This window comes from Phodopus roborovskii, unplaced genomic scaffold, assembly GCF_943737965.1.
Source record: "Phodopus roborovskii unplaced genomic scaffold, PHOROB, whole genome shotgun sequence".
NCBI classification, from domain to species: Eukaryota; Metazoa; Chordata; class Mammalia; order Rodentia; family Cricetidae; genus Phodopus; species Phodopus roborovskii.
The window spans coordinates 47602538-47619729 of NW_026126407.1; the positions used below are offsets into that span (position 1 = coordinate 47602538).

The 17192-nt window shown below is 54.2% G+C and overlaps 4 protein-coding genes across 10 annotated transcripts in view; 2 read left to right on the forward strand and 2 right to left on the reverse strand.

Moving 5' to 3' along the window:
• Positions 1-754: 754 nt before the first annotated feature.
• On the reverse strand, positions 755-7625 carry Rgs11 (regulator of G protein signaling 11). Of its 2 annotated transcripts, none has more exons than XM_051181038.1 (17): positions 7557-7625; positions 7215-7311; positions 7093-7143; positions 6903-7009; positions 6297-6348; positions 6133-6191; positions 5736-5812; positions 5550-5631; positions 4955-5023; positions 3442-3465; positions 3289-3350; positions 3079-3192; positions 2883-2998; positions 2683-2770; positions 2467-2605; positions 1647-1729; positions 755-1558 (listed from the first exon to the last, which is right to left on the reverse strand). In XM_051181038.1, exons 1-17 carry the CDS (start codon positions 7623-7625, stop codon positions 1447-1449), a joined length of 1401 nt encoding a protein of 466 aa, XP_051036995.1. In that variant the 3' UTR covers positions 755-1446. The 2 variants fall into 2 exon arrangements, 1 of the variants encoding a protein (XP_051036995.1); XR_007834272.1 differs by having other exon boundaries at positions 1535-1558; positions 2467-2601.
• A 1711-nt stretch (positions 7626-9336) lies between these two features.
• Arhgdig (Rho GDP dissociation inhibitor gamma) lies at positions 9337-11454 on the forward strand. 5 transcript variants are annotated; one of them, XM_051181039.1, is made up of 6 exons: positions 9342-9589; positions 10229-10450; positions 10543-10626; positions 10807-10883; positions 10960-11023; positions 11102-11454. In XM_051181039.1, exons 1-6 carry the CDS (start codon positions 9517-9519, stop codon positions 11299-11301), a joined length of 720 nt encoding a protein of 239 aa, XP_051036996.1. In that variant the 5' UTR covers positions 9342-9516; the 3' UTR covers positions 11302-11454. The 5 variants fall into 5 exon arrangements, with proteins under 5 accessions (XP_051037001.1, XP_051036996.1, XP_051036997.1 ...); XM_051181040.1 differs by having other exon boundaries at positions 10807-10865; XM_051181041.1 differs by having other exon boundaries at positions 10271-10450.
• A 142-nt stretch (positions 11455-11596) lies between these two features.
• Positions 11597-14764, forward strand: Pdia2 (protein disulfide isomerase family A member 2). Its single transcript, XM_051181045.1, has 11 exons — positions 11597-11811; positions 12462-12668; positions 12772-12905; positions 12982-13119; positions 13188-13304; positions 13439-13564; positions 13637-13834; positions 13921-14041; positions 14139-14320; positions 14432-14539; positions 14637-14764. Exons 1-11 carry the CDS (start codon positions 11601-11603, stop codon positions 14679-14681), a joined length of 1587 nt encoding a protein of 528 aa, XP_051037002.1. The 5' UTR covers positions 11597-11600; the 3' UTR covers positions 14682-14764.
• A 240-nt stretch (positions 14765-15004) lies between these two features.
• Positions 15005-17192, reverse strand: part of Axin1 (axin 1) — a 50972-nt gene continuing 48784 nt past the window's right edge. For both annotated transcript variants that reach the window (XM_051181046.1, XM_051181047.1), the window contains 2 exons: positions 16461-16628; positions 15005-15859 (listed from right to left, as the gene is read on the reverse strand). In XM_051181046.1, coding sequence (XP_051037003.1) covers positions 15733-15859; positions 16461-16628 — 295 coding nt within the window. In that variant the 3' untranslated portion in view covers positions 15005-15732. The remainder of the gene's footprint in view (positions 15860-16460; positions 16629-17192) is intronic.

Below are 17192 nucleotides of genomic sequence, written 5' to 3' on the forward strand. Positions count from 1 at the left end.
CTGGGTTGTGCTCCCCCCCTTGCTCCCCAGAGGCCACCTAGTGGCTGCTGAGGACAGTGACCTGTTTATGGTCATTAAGAGGCCAGTCAGTTTCCCCTTTAGCCTACCCAAGGTTTCTTAGGGTTCCAGTACATGTTTGGGTCATGCGTCCTGCAGCTGGGCACATCTGCTCCAGGGGACATGAGACAGATGGCAGCACCCTGTCTGCTCACAGCTTCTTTGACAAGTTTCTGGCTGTCTGCTGTACCCACGTACTCTTGTTTTTCCTCCAAAGACCAAGGGACTCAGGTCTGCACACTGAGGCCACTGAGGCCTGAGAGGACTGGGCCACTTTAAGTAGCCACTTAAAGAAATACATTTATTTATTTGGGAGTAGAGGTATGTATGGAAGTCAGAAGACAATTTGTGGGAATCAGTTCTCTCTTTTCTGCCCTGTAGGTCCTGGGGATTGAACTCAGGTCATCAGGCTTGACAGCAAACACCTTTATCCATTGAGTCATTCTGCCAGACCCATAGTGGCTACTTTTTATACCAGAAAAACACCCTTGATCTTCCTTTCCCAGCCTCTTTACACACACCAATATTTTACATATTCACACCACAGATGCTGCATATCACATGCAACATGCACACGTGCCACTCATACTACATGCCACCTACTATGATTGTGTTACAGACACTCAAGCCATGGGCTTAGGCCAAGATGGACCCACAGGAGAATGGACTAAACAGGGGTCTGAGTCTTTTATTTCTGTAGAAATGAGGTGTGAGGGGAGACTGGAGACCAGCCCTGTTGGAAGCCACATGGCAGAATCTTTATTTCTACCTTTAGGGCAGGGATGGCAAAGCTAGCAGCATAGAGGACAGCCTGGGTAGGGAGATTGCTCCTTGGAAAAGACCTGCCCTACAGGATCTGGGAGCACCACAGGACAACAGCATGGAGCTGCCTTTCTACAGATCTGTTAAGACAGGCAGAAGAAATGCTGTGTATAGTGGTAAGTATGGTACCTACAGATAACAATCTACCAAGAAGCCACTGGGTTTAGCTTCAGCAGAATAAGGGGACTATACAGTGGTGGAGCCCTCCTGAGTAGGATGGCATGGCCAGAGACCAGTATCTCCATGTGACACTGACTTGACAGTCTAGAGATGAGATGGCCACCTAGTCCTGACCTTAAGACTACAGAATACCAGGAATTCTGAGGATCTTGATTTTACCTTCTAGGAACAAGTCGTGGCCTGGTAAAACTCAGCCAATGAAATCTCTTTGCTAGGGACCAGTAGCTGGGCCAGTCTCTTCTAGGCAGGGGAGGATTTCCTTAGTAGAGGCTCAGGGGCCTCAGAGCAAGGCTGAGCTCTCTACACAGGGAGGTTCTGGGACCCCAGTATCCAGGAAAGCATGACCCCATGGGATATCAGACAGGTGAGATGACAGGCAAGGTCCATCTACTCATCCCCATTGCCACCTGCAGGGGTGCTGGTTGCAGACTCCCCAGGAGTAGATTGAAGAGCAGAGCTGGGGCTTGAGTGCAGAGGCTTCCGCAAGAATGGAAGTGCCCTGGGGACAAGAAAGTGCTAAGGGCCTTGGCCTTCTCTCTTGCTGGGTCTTCCCTGCTCAGTGGATATAGGGCACTGGCGTGGCTCACCAGCGCTTGGTCTCCAGTGGGATCACAGCTTCCTCCAACAGACCCTTGTATATGTCAGACTTCAAGAACCTTGGGTAGGAATCCTGCAGGAGACAGTGTTCAGTCTGACTCTTCCACTTCCTAGCCAGGTCCAGTTGGTCATTGCCAGGGCCCCCTTCTTCTCATAGGCCATGCAGTACAGGGTGCTGGGGTGGGGGAAACTATCCAACACTAGCCCAAACCATGACCTAGAGAGACCTGGCACCTATCTGGTGGGGCCACCAGATGGCAAAACATGGGCAAGAGGCTCCGTGTTCACACTAAGATGAGCCAAACGTCTCCAGCCAGGGATGAGGAGCCACCTGTATAGAGGCAGGGCAAGGATGCTTCACACCTGTAACCCCAACACTCAGGGGGAAAAGGGAGGAGGAACATGAGCTTATGGATAGCCTGGGTTACATAGTGAGATATAAATAAGTAGTCATCCTTTAAAGGGCCAAGCACTCTATAGAAAAATGGAGAAAATTTACAAACACCCACACTAAGGCAAGTATAGTGGTGCAGGCCTTTAATCCCAGCACTTGGGAGGCAGAGGCAGGTGGACCTCTGTGAGTTCAACTTGGTCTACATAGTCTCAAAAAAAGAGCACACACACACACACCAGAAAGCAGAAGGCCAACAAGGGATGGGGAGTCATGGAATGTGACCGTTAGGATGACTAGGCCAGGCATGTAAGCTTGAGTCCGAGTGGGAGAATGAACAGAACAGAGTGCTGTAGGCACTCCTTATGAAGCCAAACAGACAAACCCAACAGAACGGAAAGCAGAGTAGGAAGGGCTACCTTCTTCATAAGCATGTAGATATGCAGTTGTGCTGCATCGAGGACATAGCGGTGTGGCTGGCGCAGCCCCTCCAGGGTCCACTCCATGGTACGGCTGTCAATGTTGATCCAGCGAGCAGCTCCAGGGGCCAGGAACTGTCTAGGATACAGATGGTACAGAGTAGGTCCATGTTGGGCCTGGGCAACGGCCAACTAGCTTCCACTTCACACACTTACTGATAGACAGCATCCACCAGGGCAGGGACCTGGGCCTGTCCGCCAAAGCGTAGCTCTTCACATGCCTCCCAGAAGCTGAGGTTTTCCGCTGAGGACAGGGCAGCAATTGGGGTTGGGGGTTCCCACTGAGCAGGCTTGAGAACACCTGGGGCAGGGTCCCAGGTAGTGGCCTCCCTCCCTTGGGACAGTAGACTTCTCACCGCTGAACTCTTTCTGAAGAAAATCCATAAAGTGGCCACGCCCCATGGGGTCATCCAGGAGCTCCCGGAAGCTGAAACTCCATCTCTCAACACGGAGCTTTGTGGGGACAGTCACCCTGGAATGAGCGGCAGGGCTGCTGATCCTGCTATGAGTCCGAGAGTATTTGACAGTATCAGGAGAACACCCAGGGCTTACGTGGGTGCATTCATGGCCCAGTAGGTAATATCATCTGTGATCCAAGGGTTGCTGGGCAGGCATCCTGACATGATGGGATCGTGCAGGCCATGCTGGCTGCTGAACTTCAGGTACCTGGGGATTCCAGGGGCTGATGCAGGGTGGCCTTAGGGATAAAACACTCTATAAAGGTTCTGGGTTGGGAAGGGTCTCTTGCTGTTTCTCACTCACGCCTCGAGGCAGACAGAGGACTTCACCCGGTTCCTGCCCAATGCCTTCCTGAAGCACTCGATCTAGGACATCAGAGCTAAGTCAGGATCTATGGGGTGGAGTGGGTGATGGGGCGTGGACATCCTAACCCCCCCCCAAGTTTCTCAGACCTACCTCACACTTATAGAAATCGGAGCTCTAGGTCTGGAAGACACAAGAGACTTGAATTACAAAGCAGCCTTCTGGGTTCAGGAATCCTCCCATGCCACCACCCAGGGCAGAGATCTTGTCCAGCCAGGAGGTAGCAAAGAAAGGCTCAGATCTGCAGCCCCCGGGGTTTTGGAGCCCCCTCCTCCTCCTAGCCCCAGGGGAGGCATCTGATAGCCTTTATCTGGAGACTCTGAAGATGTTCTAAGATTCCCAGGCTACCTAGAAATTCTTCATTTGTTATTAACCTGTCATATTTTCTGATGACTTCAGAAAATTTTGGTTGTTGAAACAGGGTTTTCTTTAGTTCATACTGGCCTTGAACTCATGATATAGTTGAGGATGCCCTTACAGTTCTGATCCTTCAGCCTTCACCTCCCAATAACTATGATTAGAGGTGCCTGCCATCATAAATGGCATTTAAAGTATTTTTGTTTGTTGTTTGTTTTGGTTTGGTTTTTCAAGACACAGTTTCTCTATAACATCCCTGGCTGGCTTGGCTGACCTGGAACTCGCTCTGTATACTGGCCTTGAACACAGAGATCTGCCTGCCTCTGCATCTGAGTAGAACTAAAGGTGTGAGCCACCACACCGGAATGTTTTGAGACAGTTTCCTTATGTAGCCCTGGAACTTGCTATGTAGACCAGGATGTCCTTGAACTCACAGAGATCCACCTGCCCCTGCTTCTCAAGTGCTAGAATTAACAGCATGTGCCATCATGCCTGGCCTTGAAAGTCTTTTGAAAAACATGTATACTGAGAAATCCCTGTCTGGGGAGCTGTCTTTAACCGAGTCACAGTGCATCTAGGCATCTCTGTATGGCTGGACTGCAGGAGGCATCTAGTAGACTATCCCAACTCCATAGCCACACTGGGCATGGGGCTGAGGTAAATGGTGCTCCTGACTTCTAACATTCATCCTAGTCTCTGCTTTTATACAGATGTTAGCAAGATGCTGTGAGACAACAGGATCTATTCTAGATCGTGCGTGGGCTTTGGTGAGAGAGACCAATGTGAGTCAAGAGGCACTGTTGCCTGCTGTATTAGTTAGGGCCTGTCTGTACTGGGTCCCACCTTCTCCAGTTTGGATGTAACCAGAGGTTTGAGGGGAGGTCCCTGTGGGCCCAGGTCCCCCAGGCCATAGCCTTGCTTGTCATCATTTCACCTCCATGGGAACTCTGATGCTGTTTCAGCCTGGGGGAAGAGCCTTCAACCCTCCCCCAGGACCATCACTTACTTGCACCCAAGGCAGCAGGTGGGAGGAAGAGGAGGACAAGAGTTACTAAAGGAGGGAGCCTGAGGTGGGGTGCAAGAGGCACTGAGAGCAGGTGCAGCGGAAATTGGGGCCTTGGAGAGGCCGCATCTGGTACAGTTAAGTGATCGAAGGGTAACTGGATGATTGAGCACTCCAGTGGAAGGGCACGTGTTAGTGTTAAAGCAGCAGGCAGTGGGGTGCTGGAGCCAAATGTGAGATGCTTACCATCTGTACTCGACTGGAGTTGTAAGAGCCTCTGTCGGGACCCTGCTCCAGAATGTTAGGTGCCCCAGGCTGCAGAAGGATGGTGAGATGTGGTGCTAAGCTCTCCATTCCCAATAGATTTCCATACCCTTTATTCTTTGGTGTGGGAACTGAGTCTGGACCTGGCCTTGAACCCCATCTCTCTATCCACCCTGACTCAGGGCAATCTCCTCAGATAGTAAGCAGACCTCAAGACATGTGCTAGGACCTCAGTTTCCCAGGCACTGCCCCGTGAAACCCAGTCCCTCTGCTGTAACTGTGCTCAGCCCCCACCTTGCCTCCTAGGACCCTCAAGTCCTGCATTAACTCTTGTGTGTCCCCCATAGACAGAGTGAAGCTGATTTGTTCAATGGTCTAGGACTAGAGGCAGCCTCAGGCCTGACCATGTCACCTATACATTTTCAATTGAGAAACAAAACAAACTTGCAATCACCCACCTAGACCTTGAGATGCACCACAGCCTTAAGGAGGCAGTTTTGAAAGAGTCTTTTAGCAAAGCACACAGACCCCCTTTAATGGCCAGGCCAACTCCTCTGCCCACCACATGAGGACTCACAGGGGGTTTGTTCACGAGCCAGTATGTCTGCTCCTGACATGAAATGACCAGCCTGTCTCCCTTCCGGCGCTGCTTAGCTGCCCTGGGAGGAGTAGGCAGAGATGAGAGGAAACTGGTCCTACAATAGCACTCCCCATCCTGAACATTCCAAGCTCAGTGTACAACTGCTGTGGTTTGGTGTCTCACCGCAGCTGCTCTCGAGCCTGCATCACTACTAGATCCCATGCATGGTTGATCTTCTTGTGCAGCTGGGCATAATGTTCCTGGAGGGCAGCAGGGTATGCAATGGGTAAAGTGGGTAACCTCCACACAGGCCTAGCTCTGGAACATGGACCCCAGCTCTCAGGGACACTGCAGGGCGTTAATGGTGTGTGTGTGTGTGTGTGTGTGTGTTTCCACCTGGTAAAGAAACCAGCTTACCCCCATGAGATCATAAACAGAGGCTGCCCCTTTTGGGAACCCTAAGCCTTCCCAGTGAGACTGCAGGGACTGAGTAGGGACATCCATTATCTAGCAGCCTAGGCTGTATGCTATGGGCTCAAGGGGTGAGTCTGTGCAGGATTTAGCCTGCTGGAGAGCCCACCTTCTCGTAGTCCACCAGGGCCCCTTGTTTTTGGATGTTCTTCTTAGCCAGGTAGATGGCTGGAAGGATAGGAACATAATGCAGAGGGCCATCACTTTCCAAACCCCATGGCATTACCTTGGGACCACCAGTTCCCAGGTTGGATTTATATCCTTCCCACTCACCATAGTCTAGCTCAGAAGCAGGCCACCGAGTGTTTGTCCAGAAGTAGGGTGTCTTGTGTTGTGCAGGAAAAATGCTGTCCAAGACCTTATCATCTCTCCCAGTTACCCCACCACCACCACCACCACCATCTTATGGCTCCTAGCAATGGCTGGTCTGGAAGCTCCAGCTGATTACTTCCTATTCTTTCTACCTGGCATTGAGGCCAGTTTGTCCATTGGGGTCCTGTAAAGGGACTACCTCCATGACTCTGAATGCCTCCCCAGCTGACTGAGGAACAAGTGGAGCCTGTTCATCCAAGGATGTGGACACTCTGAGCTTGGGGTGGCCTAGAATCACACACAGAGGTGCTGGGCTCCTATGACCATACCTAGCAGATAATCTTTCAGCAGCTGGGACCCACTGCTGGACTCAAGCTCAATGCTCCACACATTACCATTTGCATGGCTGCTGCAGTCCCAGAAAGTTGAAGCTCCCTTGAATTGTCCCTGTCCAAATCTTTTGGGGGAGGGTGCGGGTCCAGTCTAGTACATCACAAGGTACCGCTACAACCCCAGTAAGCTCCACCCTTCCCCTGTGGGGGTGTACCCTGCTACCCTGGGCCTGACCTGAAACCTGTAGGGCGTCTCATCAGGCCGGAGCGTCAAGTCTCGGGACTCACGCAGTGGGTAGATGTAGCCATACTTCGCTAGGAGTGTGCCCAGGTGCAGGGCCTCTGAGGAGAAAGAAAAGTGAGAGCTCTGCCAGTGCCTCATCCGCCACCGCCACCGCCCCAAGCTGCGGTGTGCTGACTCTCACCCTCCTCCGAGATGCAGAACTTCTGGACCAGCCATTCCACGACGTCTTTGCCTGCACGGGAAAGGCGAAGTGGGCGGAGACCGCGGCGCCCTGCTCTCTCCCAGGGTGTCCACGAGCCTCACCCGCTACGGCGTGGGGAATGACGGTTATCAAAAGGCGCTGGCTCCGCATCTTCACGCCCTGGTCGGGGTCTTGCATACTCACAACCATCCGCTCCATCTGAGAGTGAGCGCGGGAGGTGGAGGGAGCAACTCAGATCGCGCGCACTTACCCCAGGTTCCCTAGGCTACCGCGCGGGGATAACAAACTGGAGCAGCAAAGGCCCGAACTAGGGCCATCCAGTGCTGTTGTTCTGAACTCCCAGTGTTTTCCCAGGTCTCCCCAGTGCTGTTCATCCTCCTCACCTGCCGCGTTCCACGCCCCCTCTCTTGCCCAAACCTTGTGCCCACAAGCTGAAGACCCACCTTGCTGAGATGTGGCCTTTGCCTGCGGGAGCACCCGCCGTGGGGTGTGCAGCGGATAGCCTTGGCCATGGCGGACGTCCGAGAGGAGACGCCCCGCCCCTTGCCGGCCCCTCCCGCCAAGGTTAACCGTGTGAGCACAGGTTCCCGCACGACCTAGTCACCAGAGCTCTTGCAGGCTGTGACTTGGATAGCTTGTGGTGGGGGCAGCCTGAAACCTCAAATGGCTGTCAAGCAGAGGAGCCTGCCTTGGTCTGGTGGCTACCTACCTCAAGGCTTGGTCTTGGAGATGGGACATGTCTCCGAAGCTCTGGAAAAGGACAGGTTTTCATCAAGGTGGAAACACTAAGAAAGGATAAAGCCTAGAAAGGATGGAGGACTCTATCAGAGGAGCCTGTCTGTGGCCAGGTGGACCAGGTTGGGAGGGTGAGTTTAGGGCCTCAGTAGTGCTACACCATCCATGGGCCCTTAAGGAGTGCGGGGAGCAGCAGAGTCAGGGATGTGGGGGTCAAGACTGTAGTTTGACTGGCCTGAAGAGTATCCTTTCAGACATGTGGCACCATGTGGCCTGTGTGGAGCCACACCTGGCAGGGTTGCTGACCATTTATTTATAAAAGCACGAATGGGTCGTTTTTTCTTTTCTGAGGATAGGGTGCCCTCTTTCTCTTCCCAAGGAATGCTGAGAAAGAGCCAAAGGAGGAGGAACTGGCCTTACTAAGATCAGGAACCTTCAATGTGTTATTTAAATTGATTCCAATGGATGGGGGGGGGCTGGAGCGGTATCCTGCCTAGATATGTTACATCGCCCCGTAGCTCCCAGCCTATTCCTGCCCCTACTTTGCCTACACACAATATCAGGCTGACCACAGGCAGCTGTCCTCCCTGCATGAGTAGGCATCTATGCAGGTTTCAGGCTGCTGACAGCTGAAACTATCCCCAACTAAGGACGAGTAATTTTAGTGTCTGCCATTATATACATACTTCCTATAGGGTAGGGGTGGGTCTCCCTGGCATCCTGGGCCTCCTTGTATAATCTTGCTTTGGAAAGGTAGTGGGCAGTGTTGTCACTAGCCCAATGCCTCAGCATTAATGGTCGCCTGCAAAGGTGGGTCTGATTCCTGGTTATGGCCAGAAAGACACTGCTTTGCACAACTTCCTTGCTCAGATCCAGGCCTTCGGTCTTGCAAGGCCCAGCTCACCAATCACCTGCCTTGGCTAATCAACTCCCCCACCCCCCACCCCCACCCCGTCCCTAGGTCTCCTCTAGACGTCAAGATTAAGAAATCTCTCAGCACCCACTCTCTGTTTCTTCAGTGTCCTTTCTTTTCCCAGTCATAGGAACCTGCAGAATTGTCTGGGTTCCCATGTCTCCACAGACACAAACCCCCACCCCACATTCACAGTCTGCACCAATAAGCTTTAAGGGATCCTTGAGTCTGTGTGGTTCAGACTGCACTTCAGCGTGCGGGTGCCCAGAACCAACAGGGTGTGGTCCAGCTGGAGGCTGATAGGCCCCAGGAGTCCCCTTTGCCCAAACGAGGGAGGGAGCAGGTGGAGGGTTGCGGGGGGGGGGGGTAGGGGGGTTTCCAGGTGTGCCCTGCGCCATCTGCTGATAATGGGAGTCCAGGGACGTGGGGGAGTAGCACCTGTTCCACTTGGCATCCCTGGCCAACACGTCTCGCCTAGGAAATCCCAGGGGACCCGACTCCCCGTGGGGGTGGGTCGGCCCTGGGTTCCTGGCGACGCGTCCCGGCGCGGGGCGCGGCAGGGACGACGGGGTTCCGGCGCGGTGCGGACGACACGCGCGTCTCTGCGGGCTGCGCGGGGTCCGCGGAGCGGCTGGGGGCGCGCGGCGCGGGCGCGGCGCTGGGCGCGGGGGGCGCTCCCGGCCGGGATGAGCTCACCGCAGTCGCGCCGGGGCTGAGCCGAGCGGGCGGCGGCTCCGCGGCGGGCCGCGGCTACCATGCTGGGCCTGGACGCGTGCGAGCTGGGGGCGCAGCTGCTGGAGCTGCTCCGGCTGGCGCTGTGCGCCAGAGGTGAGTGGCCCCGCCGGGAGGCGGCCACGTGCGCCGGGGGCAGCAAGGGAGCGGCGTGGTTGGGGGTCAGTCCCCGCGGCAACTTTGGGGGCTTGTGGAAACCTCATGGCGTGGATTCCGGCCGGGCGTGGGACTTCAGTCCATGCAGACCCTTCTGGGGAAGGGACCAGGAGGAAAGGAGTGTGTCCAGCCCAGAGGCTGCGGCCTCTCCCGTAGCTGGGGCTGGGGCTCCTTCCGGTGAGAAGAAATCCTAAGGTTGGAGGGCAGTGGGCAGCATCTCAGTGAGACCTCTGCCCAAGACACCCAAAGGGGCTATGGAGACCCCTGGTTTGGGGAACCACCGGAGGGGCCGAGGATATGGGAAGAGCACAGAGCTGGGGAGCCCCTGTGGTACCTCAGGGCCCCTACTCTTAAGCAGTGGCCTGTAAGCTGACCAGAAACAAATTGGTCTCTCCAGAGTCTCTTAGGAATCTCTTGCACTCACCAAAGCCCCTTCTGAAGAGACCAAGCCTAGGGACTTCTAGGGACGTAGGGGCCACTGTGTGTTTGTGACAGCTCCTCTGGCTTCTTTAGCTCCAATGGGCAGTGGGAGACACAGTTGGTCAGAGTATGGATCCCAGCTCAGCACTTGAATGCCAGGGTCAGCAGGTGGCAGGTGCTTACACCTTCCCCCACTTCCAGTCCTCTTGGCTGACAAGGAGGGGGAGCCAATCCCATCAGATGAGGTGCTGGATGAAACTGTACCAGAGTACCAGGCCCCTAGGAAGAAGAGCATGCTGGCAATCTGGCAGCTGGACCCTGAGGACATGAGCCTGGTCAAGTACAAGCAGGCGCTGCTGGGGCCCCTGCCACCCATTATGGGTATGGCCTGGGGCCTGGATGTGGAGGGCTGCAAGCCGGGGGAGGGGAAGGTGGGGTCAGCAGGGCACCCTGTGGATGCTGTTTCTCCTCAGACCCCAGCCTGCCCAACGTGCAGGTGACTAGGCTGACACTGCTGTCGGATCAGGCTCCAGGGCCTATCATCATGGACCTTACAGGTAACCCCCTTTGCAGACCTCTCAGCCCATCTTTGGATGAAGACGGTCCTAGGACCCCGTGCAGAATCCTAGTTCCTTGGGTGCATTGTCACGGGCACCGCCAGTCCCTACATAGCTATTCCTGGGGCAGGGTCTTGTACACCCTGGAAATTTAGAGTGTACCTGTCATTTCTCTAACAGGAGACCTGGCCGCACTGAAGAACCAGGTGTTTATCCTGAAGGAGGGCATTGAATACAAGGTGAAGATCACCTTCAAGGTGAGGGTAGCTGCAGTAGGGGGCCAGCCATGTCCCAGCCTTCCAGAGAAGGCCCTCAACATTCTCCTTTCCCCAGGTCAATAAGGAGATTGTCAGTGGCCTCAAATGTCTGCATCACACCTATCGTCGGGGATTACGTGGTGAGATACTGTGGCGGGCAGCCTGGGGCTGGGAGAGATGGACAGAGGGGTGGCTCCTAATGACCTTCCTTCCCACAGTGGACAAGGCCATCTTCATGGTGGGCAGCTATGGCCCCAGGGCCCAGGAGTATGAATTTGTGACGACAGTGGAGGAAGCACCACGGGGCGCATTGGCACGTGGCCTCTACGTGGTCAGGTCCCTCTTTACTGATGATGACAGGCTTGACCACCTGTCCTGGGAGTGGTGCCTTCAGGTCTGCCAGGACTGGAAGGACTGAACCTACTTGGAGCCTGCTTTCCCAATTTCTGTCATTTGCAGAAGGACCTGCAAGCATTCCCTAGACCTCCCAGTTGGTGACCAGATGTCCCCCACTCTGCTGTGTCTTGCCCCTCTGCCTGGTGCCCATTAAATGTTACCCTGTCTCGCTGGCCTCATGTTGCCTCTTTCTGCCTATCTCCACCCACCTGGGGGCCTTTCAGGCTTTATCTTCCCTGAGACCCAGCCAGGTGCCACGTGGCTATTGCTGCTTGGTCCCTGATCACTTTATCTACTCCAGCCTTCAGGGCTTGGCACACCATGGACGATTGGTTCTTGACAGTGTTGCTGCTGCTGCTGCTGTGTGTCTCAGGCCCATGGGGACAGGGACAGGAGACTGAGGGCTCCTCAGAGGTGCTCCCTGAGGAGTCCACTGGGGAAGAAGTCCCTAAGGAGGATGGGATCTTGGTCCTGAGCCACCGTAACCTGAGCTTGGCACTACAGGAGCATCCGGCCCTGATGGTGGAGTTTTGTGAGTGCTTGGGTCAGAAGTTTGGGGACCATGGTGATAGGCTAGGGGTTTAGGCTTCTACTTCCTAGACTTGGCCTTACTTGTGGGTACCCTGTATCCCAAGATCCCTGAGAGGGTGCCTGTACAGGAGGTCCTGATAATGAGCTGGGTTTGGTGGTGGTCTAGTGTGAGTGGGAAGGGTTGGTAGTAGATCCATAGGCAACCGGAGGACGTGGATGCCCATAACCCCCCTGCTCTGTCAGCCATGGACACACTGGACATTCCTGTATTCGGGGCTTCTATCCCAAATGGCTGGTCACCAGTCCTTCTGTGAAGGCAGTGTCCAGATTGGGTGGACCATTCGGGGTCCTATGGCTATGTGTTTGTGGTTCCTTACAACCCTTTACAAATGTCCAAGCCATTCTTAGCTAGTCAGTTTCAGAAAAAAGCTACATGTGGCCCTGGAGAGAGGAAGCAGGATTCTTCCCAAACTCCCAAACCTTGCTTGCTGTGCCTGGACCCTAAGGGTTCTCTGGGGTCTGGCACCCAGGTATTGTGATCAATGCCTAGGATGGGCCTGAGGGAGGGTGTGAACAGAACATGCTTCTGGTTGGACCTGGGCTGCAGCTGGGGCTGTTGAGGACTGGTGCCCTCATAGCCTTATCCCCCAGATGCCCCATGGTGTGGTCACTGCAAGGCAATAGCTCCTGAGTACAGCAAGGCAGCTGCTCTGCTGGCAGCTGAGTCAGCTTCAGTCACCTTGGCCAAGGTGGATGGGCCTGCGGAACCAGAGCTGACCAAGGAGTTTGGCGTGGTAGGGTACCCGACACTCAAGTTCTTTCAGAATGGGAACCGCACAAACCCTGAAGAATATACAGGTATGATGTGGGTATGTCCATGGGTGGGCAAGTGTGCAGGTGTGGAGTGGGTGTGGCCTAGGGATGGGGCAGAAGTGCAGTCTGAATAGGGACATCTCTGCAGGGCCGCAGAAGGCGGAGGGCATTGCTGAGTGGCTGAGGCGGAGAGTGGGGCCCAGTGCCGCACTTCTGGAAGATGAGGAAGGTGTCCAGGCACTGATAGCTAAATGGGAGGTGGTGGTCATTGGCTTCTTTCAGGTAAACTGGGAGGGATGGATGGGCCGTGGTAACAGTGCTAGTAGCAAATACCATTCTCACGAGGCTGGGTCTGTAGAACCTACAGGAAGAGGATGTGGCCACCTTCCTGGCCTTGGCCAGGGATGCCCTGGATATAACCTTTGGCTTCACTGACCAGCCACAGCTCTTTCAGAAGTTTGGCCTCACCAAGAATACTGTGGTCCTTTTCAAGAAGGTGGGTTGGGGCTAAGGACAGGGCTGGGGTCAGGGCCATAGCTCCTGCTAACTTTGCTGATAATCCAGTTTGATGAGGGTCGAGCCGACTTCCCAGTAGACAAGGACACCGGCCTGGACCTGGGGGACCTGTCGCGCTTTCTCATCATACACAGCATGCACCTGGTCACAGAGTTCAACAGCCAGGCAAGTAATGCTATAGGTCACGGCGAGGTAGGGTAGAGGGACCTTTACAAATGGGAGGCTTGGCAGGGGCGGAGGGACCTTGGATAGCCCTCCAACAGAGGCCCAGTGTAAGTCATGAAGTTTCCCACCTCCAGACATCACCTAAGATCTTTGCAGCCAAGATCCTCAACCACCTGCTGCTGTTTGTGAACCAGACACTAGCTCAGCACAGGGAACTGCTGACAGACTTCAGGGAGGCAGCTCCCCCATTCCGGGGGCAGGTACTGGGGGGGGACCGGAGGGAGGAGTAGTAGGGCTAAGGGAGACCCCCAACTTGCTGTGGCTTTTGGTAGGTGTTGTTCGTGATGGTGGATGTGGCTGCTGACAACGGCCATGTGCTTAAGTATTTTGGCCTCAAGGCTGAGGAAGCCCCCACTCTGCGCCTGATCAATGTTGAGACCACCAAGAAGTATGCACCTACAGGTGTGATGCCCATCACTGCAGCTTCTGTGTCTGCCTTCTGCCAGGCAGTCCTCCATGGGCAAGTCAAGGTCTGTAGCTCTTAGAGGAAAGGAGCAGCAGTCCCAGGACCCTGGCCCTACGTAAGACCTCAGTGAAAGCCTGTTTGCTTTCCCAGCCCTATCTCCTCAGCCAGGAGATACCCCCAGACTGGGATCAGCGGCCAGTCAAGACTCTCGTGGGCAAGAATTTTGAGCAGGTGGCTTTTGATGAAACCAAGAATGTGTTTGTCAAGTTCTGTGAGTTTTGAAGAGGGAGAGGGTGGTAGGCTGGTGGGGGGTAGGGTAGAGTGTGGGTCAGTGTGGGTCAACTAGCCAAGCGTGACTCCTCCCCTAGATGCCCCATGGTGCAGCCACTGCAAGGAGATGGCTCCAGCCTGGGAGGCACTGGCAGAGAAGTACAGGGATCGTGAGGACATTGTCATCGCTGAGTTGGATGCTACAGCTAATGAGCTGGAGGCCTTTTCTGTGCATGGCTATCCCACCCTTAAGTTCTTCCCTGCAGGGCCAGAACGGAAGGTGATGGGATGGATGGGGCAGGAGTAGACTACTTACTACTCCATAGTTGGCTTGGATAGCATTAGGCTGTGGCTGGGGAGTGTGCCCTCAGGTCCTTCTCTTTCTCCTCAGGTGATAGAATATAAAAGCACCAGGGATCTAGAGACATTCTCCAAGTTCCTGGACAGCGGGGGTGACCTGCCGGAGGAGAAGCCCAAGGAGCCTGCAGTCTCCACCCCAGTGGGTACTCTTATTTAGGATACCAGCCCTTCAATGGGTTCTCTCCCAGGATGTGGGCAGAGGCAGGTCTGAGCTGGGCTTCTGTGATCCTTTCTAGGAAATACAAGACAATTCCACCAAGGGACCCAAGGAGGAGCTGTAGCCATATGGACACTGCATTCCAGGGAGTGGTGTCCTCAGGTGCTGGAAGGAGATGTGCCCTATGAATAAAAATGTTTCCTCAGACTTTGTGTCTTTCATGAGCAGGACTGGCTGCTGCTCTGCCTAGCTTGGCCCCTGGTGCTTGCCTCTAACTCAGCACCTCATGGGGCTTGTCCTTTCTCTCGTGCTGCAAACTTTGGGGTTTGCCTGGTCAAGAACAAGTAACACATACAGAGGCCAGCTTGCCTTTTGCTGCTTTGCTGAAAGGCAGCATAGCCACTGTCCCTGCCCACCGGCAGCAGACAGTATATACCACACATCCAATGCAGGTTCAAAAACTGTTTTATTTCATTATTATCCAAGTACCTTTGAAAAGATAATTGTACAAGTCATTGCATGAAAAATGGGCTCAGGGTATCCCCTGCTGGCCCTGGCCTGAGAAATATACATATTTACATGGACACTTAGAAGGGACCAGACCCCTCCCTCCCCCTTGCTGAACCAAGCTGGCAGGAGACAGGCAAAGGGGCCTGAGGTACTCAGCCGCCAGACTCACACAGTGGCAGGCAAGAGACAGCTATGTTGAAGGCACTCAGTGACATGTACAATATACAGAGGCCCCCCACAGGATCCCCTGCTACTGGGCCTGAGCCCAACCAGGTGCAGTGGATAGGTCCCAGAGGGAGAAGAGGACACTGGGATAAAAGCCCAGGTAAAGGTATCCCTGGGTCAGTCTGCATTCAGAAGCAAGAGCTGCTGAGGGTCATGAGATGGCTCCTGGTATTGCTTCAGGGGTGATGTGGGGGTAGGTGAGCTTTCCTTTTGAAAAGCAAGACAGAAACCCACAGAACCACTCAGTAGAACACTCCCCCTTTTCCCAGACCCAGAGGGACAGAGGTATGGCAGACACCTGAGACCCCCCACCCCCCACTCCAAGAGCTTGTGACACAATCTTGTGCTGTTCCCCACATGAGGCTCCGGAGGACAAGGCTGCTCACTCGCTGATGACTGCACTTTAGTGATGGTTGTACCCTGGGTGTGCTGCCCAGTGCTCAGTCCACTTTTTCCACCTTGCCAATGATCTTCTCTTCAAAGACAGGCAAGACTGCCTCATCCTCCCGCACTTCTTCAAATACCACACCACAATCAAACTCGTCACTCACTTTCTTAAAGTAGTATCTAGAGGCAGAAAATTGTGGAGACAGTGAGAAAAGCCAGCACCGGGAAGCTGTCCTTGAGCCCTTGGAATTCCTACCACCCTGCAATGAGCTGGAATCTTGGCTGGTGCATGCTGGCAGTGGCCACACTTAGGGTAGGACTGGGACCCCTGAAAGGTCTGAGTTAACAGCATGTTGAAAATTATTACAAAACCCCTGGGAGCCCCAATCCTGGCTTCTGGTAGGTGGAGGTTGCTGATAGATAGCCTTCTGATTCAGGAAGAGCAGAGTTCTTGGGAACCCAGCTCTGCCATCCACATGGCTGACACCAGGAGGGCTGACCGGCTCCCATGTCACTCAGTTATCAGTAATCTTACTACTGGAGTTTTTGAGTGGGCTGACATGGAGGGAGAGGTCTGAGGCTAGAAAAGAGGGCCAGTCCGGATGCCATCCCATCCAATCCCGATGTGCCCCCAACAGAGCAGTAAGCAGCAGCCATGGCTGGGAGAAGTAGGGCGAAGGGGAAGATAAAAGACCAGTGGGACAGGAAACTGTTTCCTTATACACTAAATCCAACAGCATGCTGGACAAGTATGCTCTGTGGTTGCAGTTTCTCCTCTCACCTGTAGCTCCCCTTCTTGGTCAGCAGCTCCTTGAACTGGCCCAGTGTGACAGCACGGCCCCTCACCAGGGTCCGGTAGGGGATGGGTTCCCCACAGAAATAGTAGGCCACAACGATGCTGTCACATGGTGGTGCACTTCCGCCACCTGCCTTTCTCTGTGATTTTGTCCTGGGACAGAAATAGAGTGGTCAGTAGTGTGCTTAGGCCAGGTCACACAGAGTACCTCAAAGGTACCATCTACCAATAGAGGACAAGACATCCTAGGGTCTTACTCAGCAAGGTGGTGTTCACAGGCCCTGCCACCCACCTACCCAAAATCTGGGTGCCAGTCCTGTGTAAACCAGTCACTAGAAAATAAGTTACAGGTCTAGGTCTAAAAGAAGCACTTCCTCCTTCACACCATGTAAAATGGACACAGATAACCACAACAACCAGACCAGGCCTTTGGCTCACAAAGTCCCATCTCCAAAGTTGTAAGGGGTTGCTCCAAAGGCACTGATAAGTCCTAACCTCTCCAAACTTCCATAAGTCTTGAGAATGGACCAATAAGTGCTGCACAGATCTGGAAGGGAAGTGTTCCTAGGACCAGGATAGCCAGGATCTCCAAAGCAGACTGGAGGCCAGAGCAGTTTCTTACTCAGGTCCTCAAGGGGCTGTGTAGCTGCTCCAAGTCTGCTCCTATGTTCCTGTACTTTTTAATCACCCCAGAAGCTTCAATAGCTGGCCTCGCCC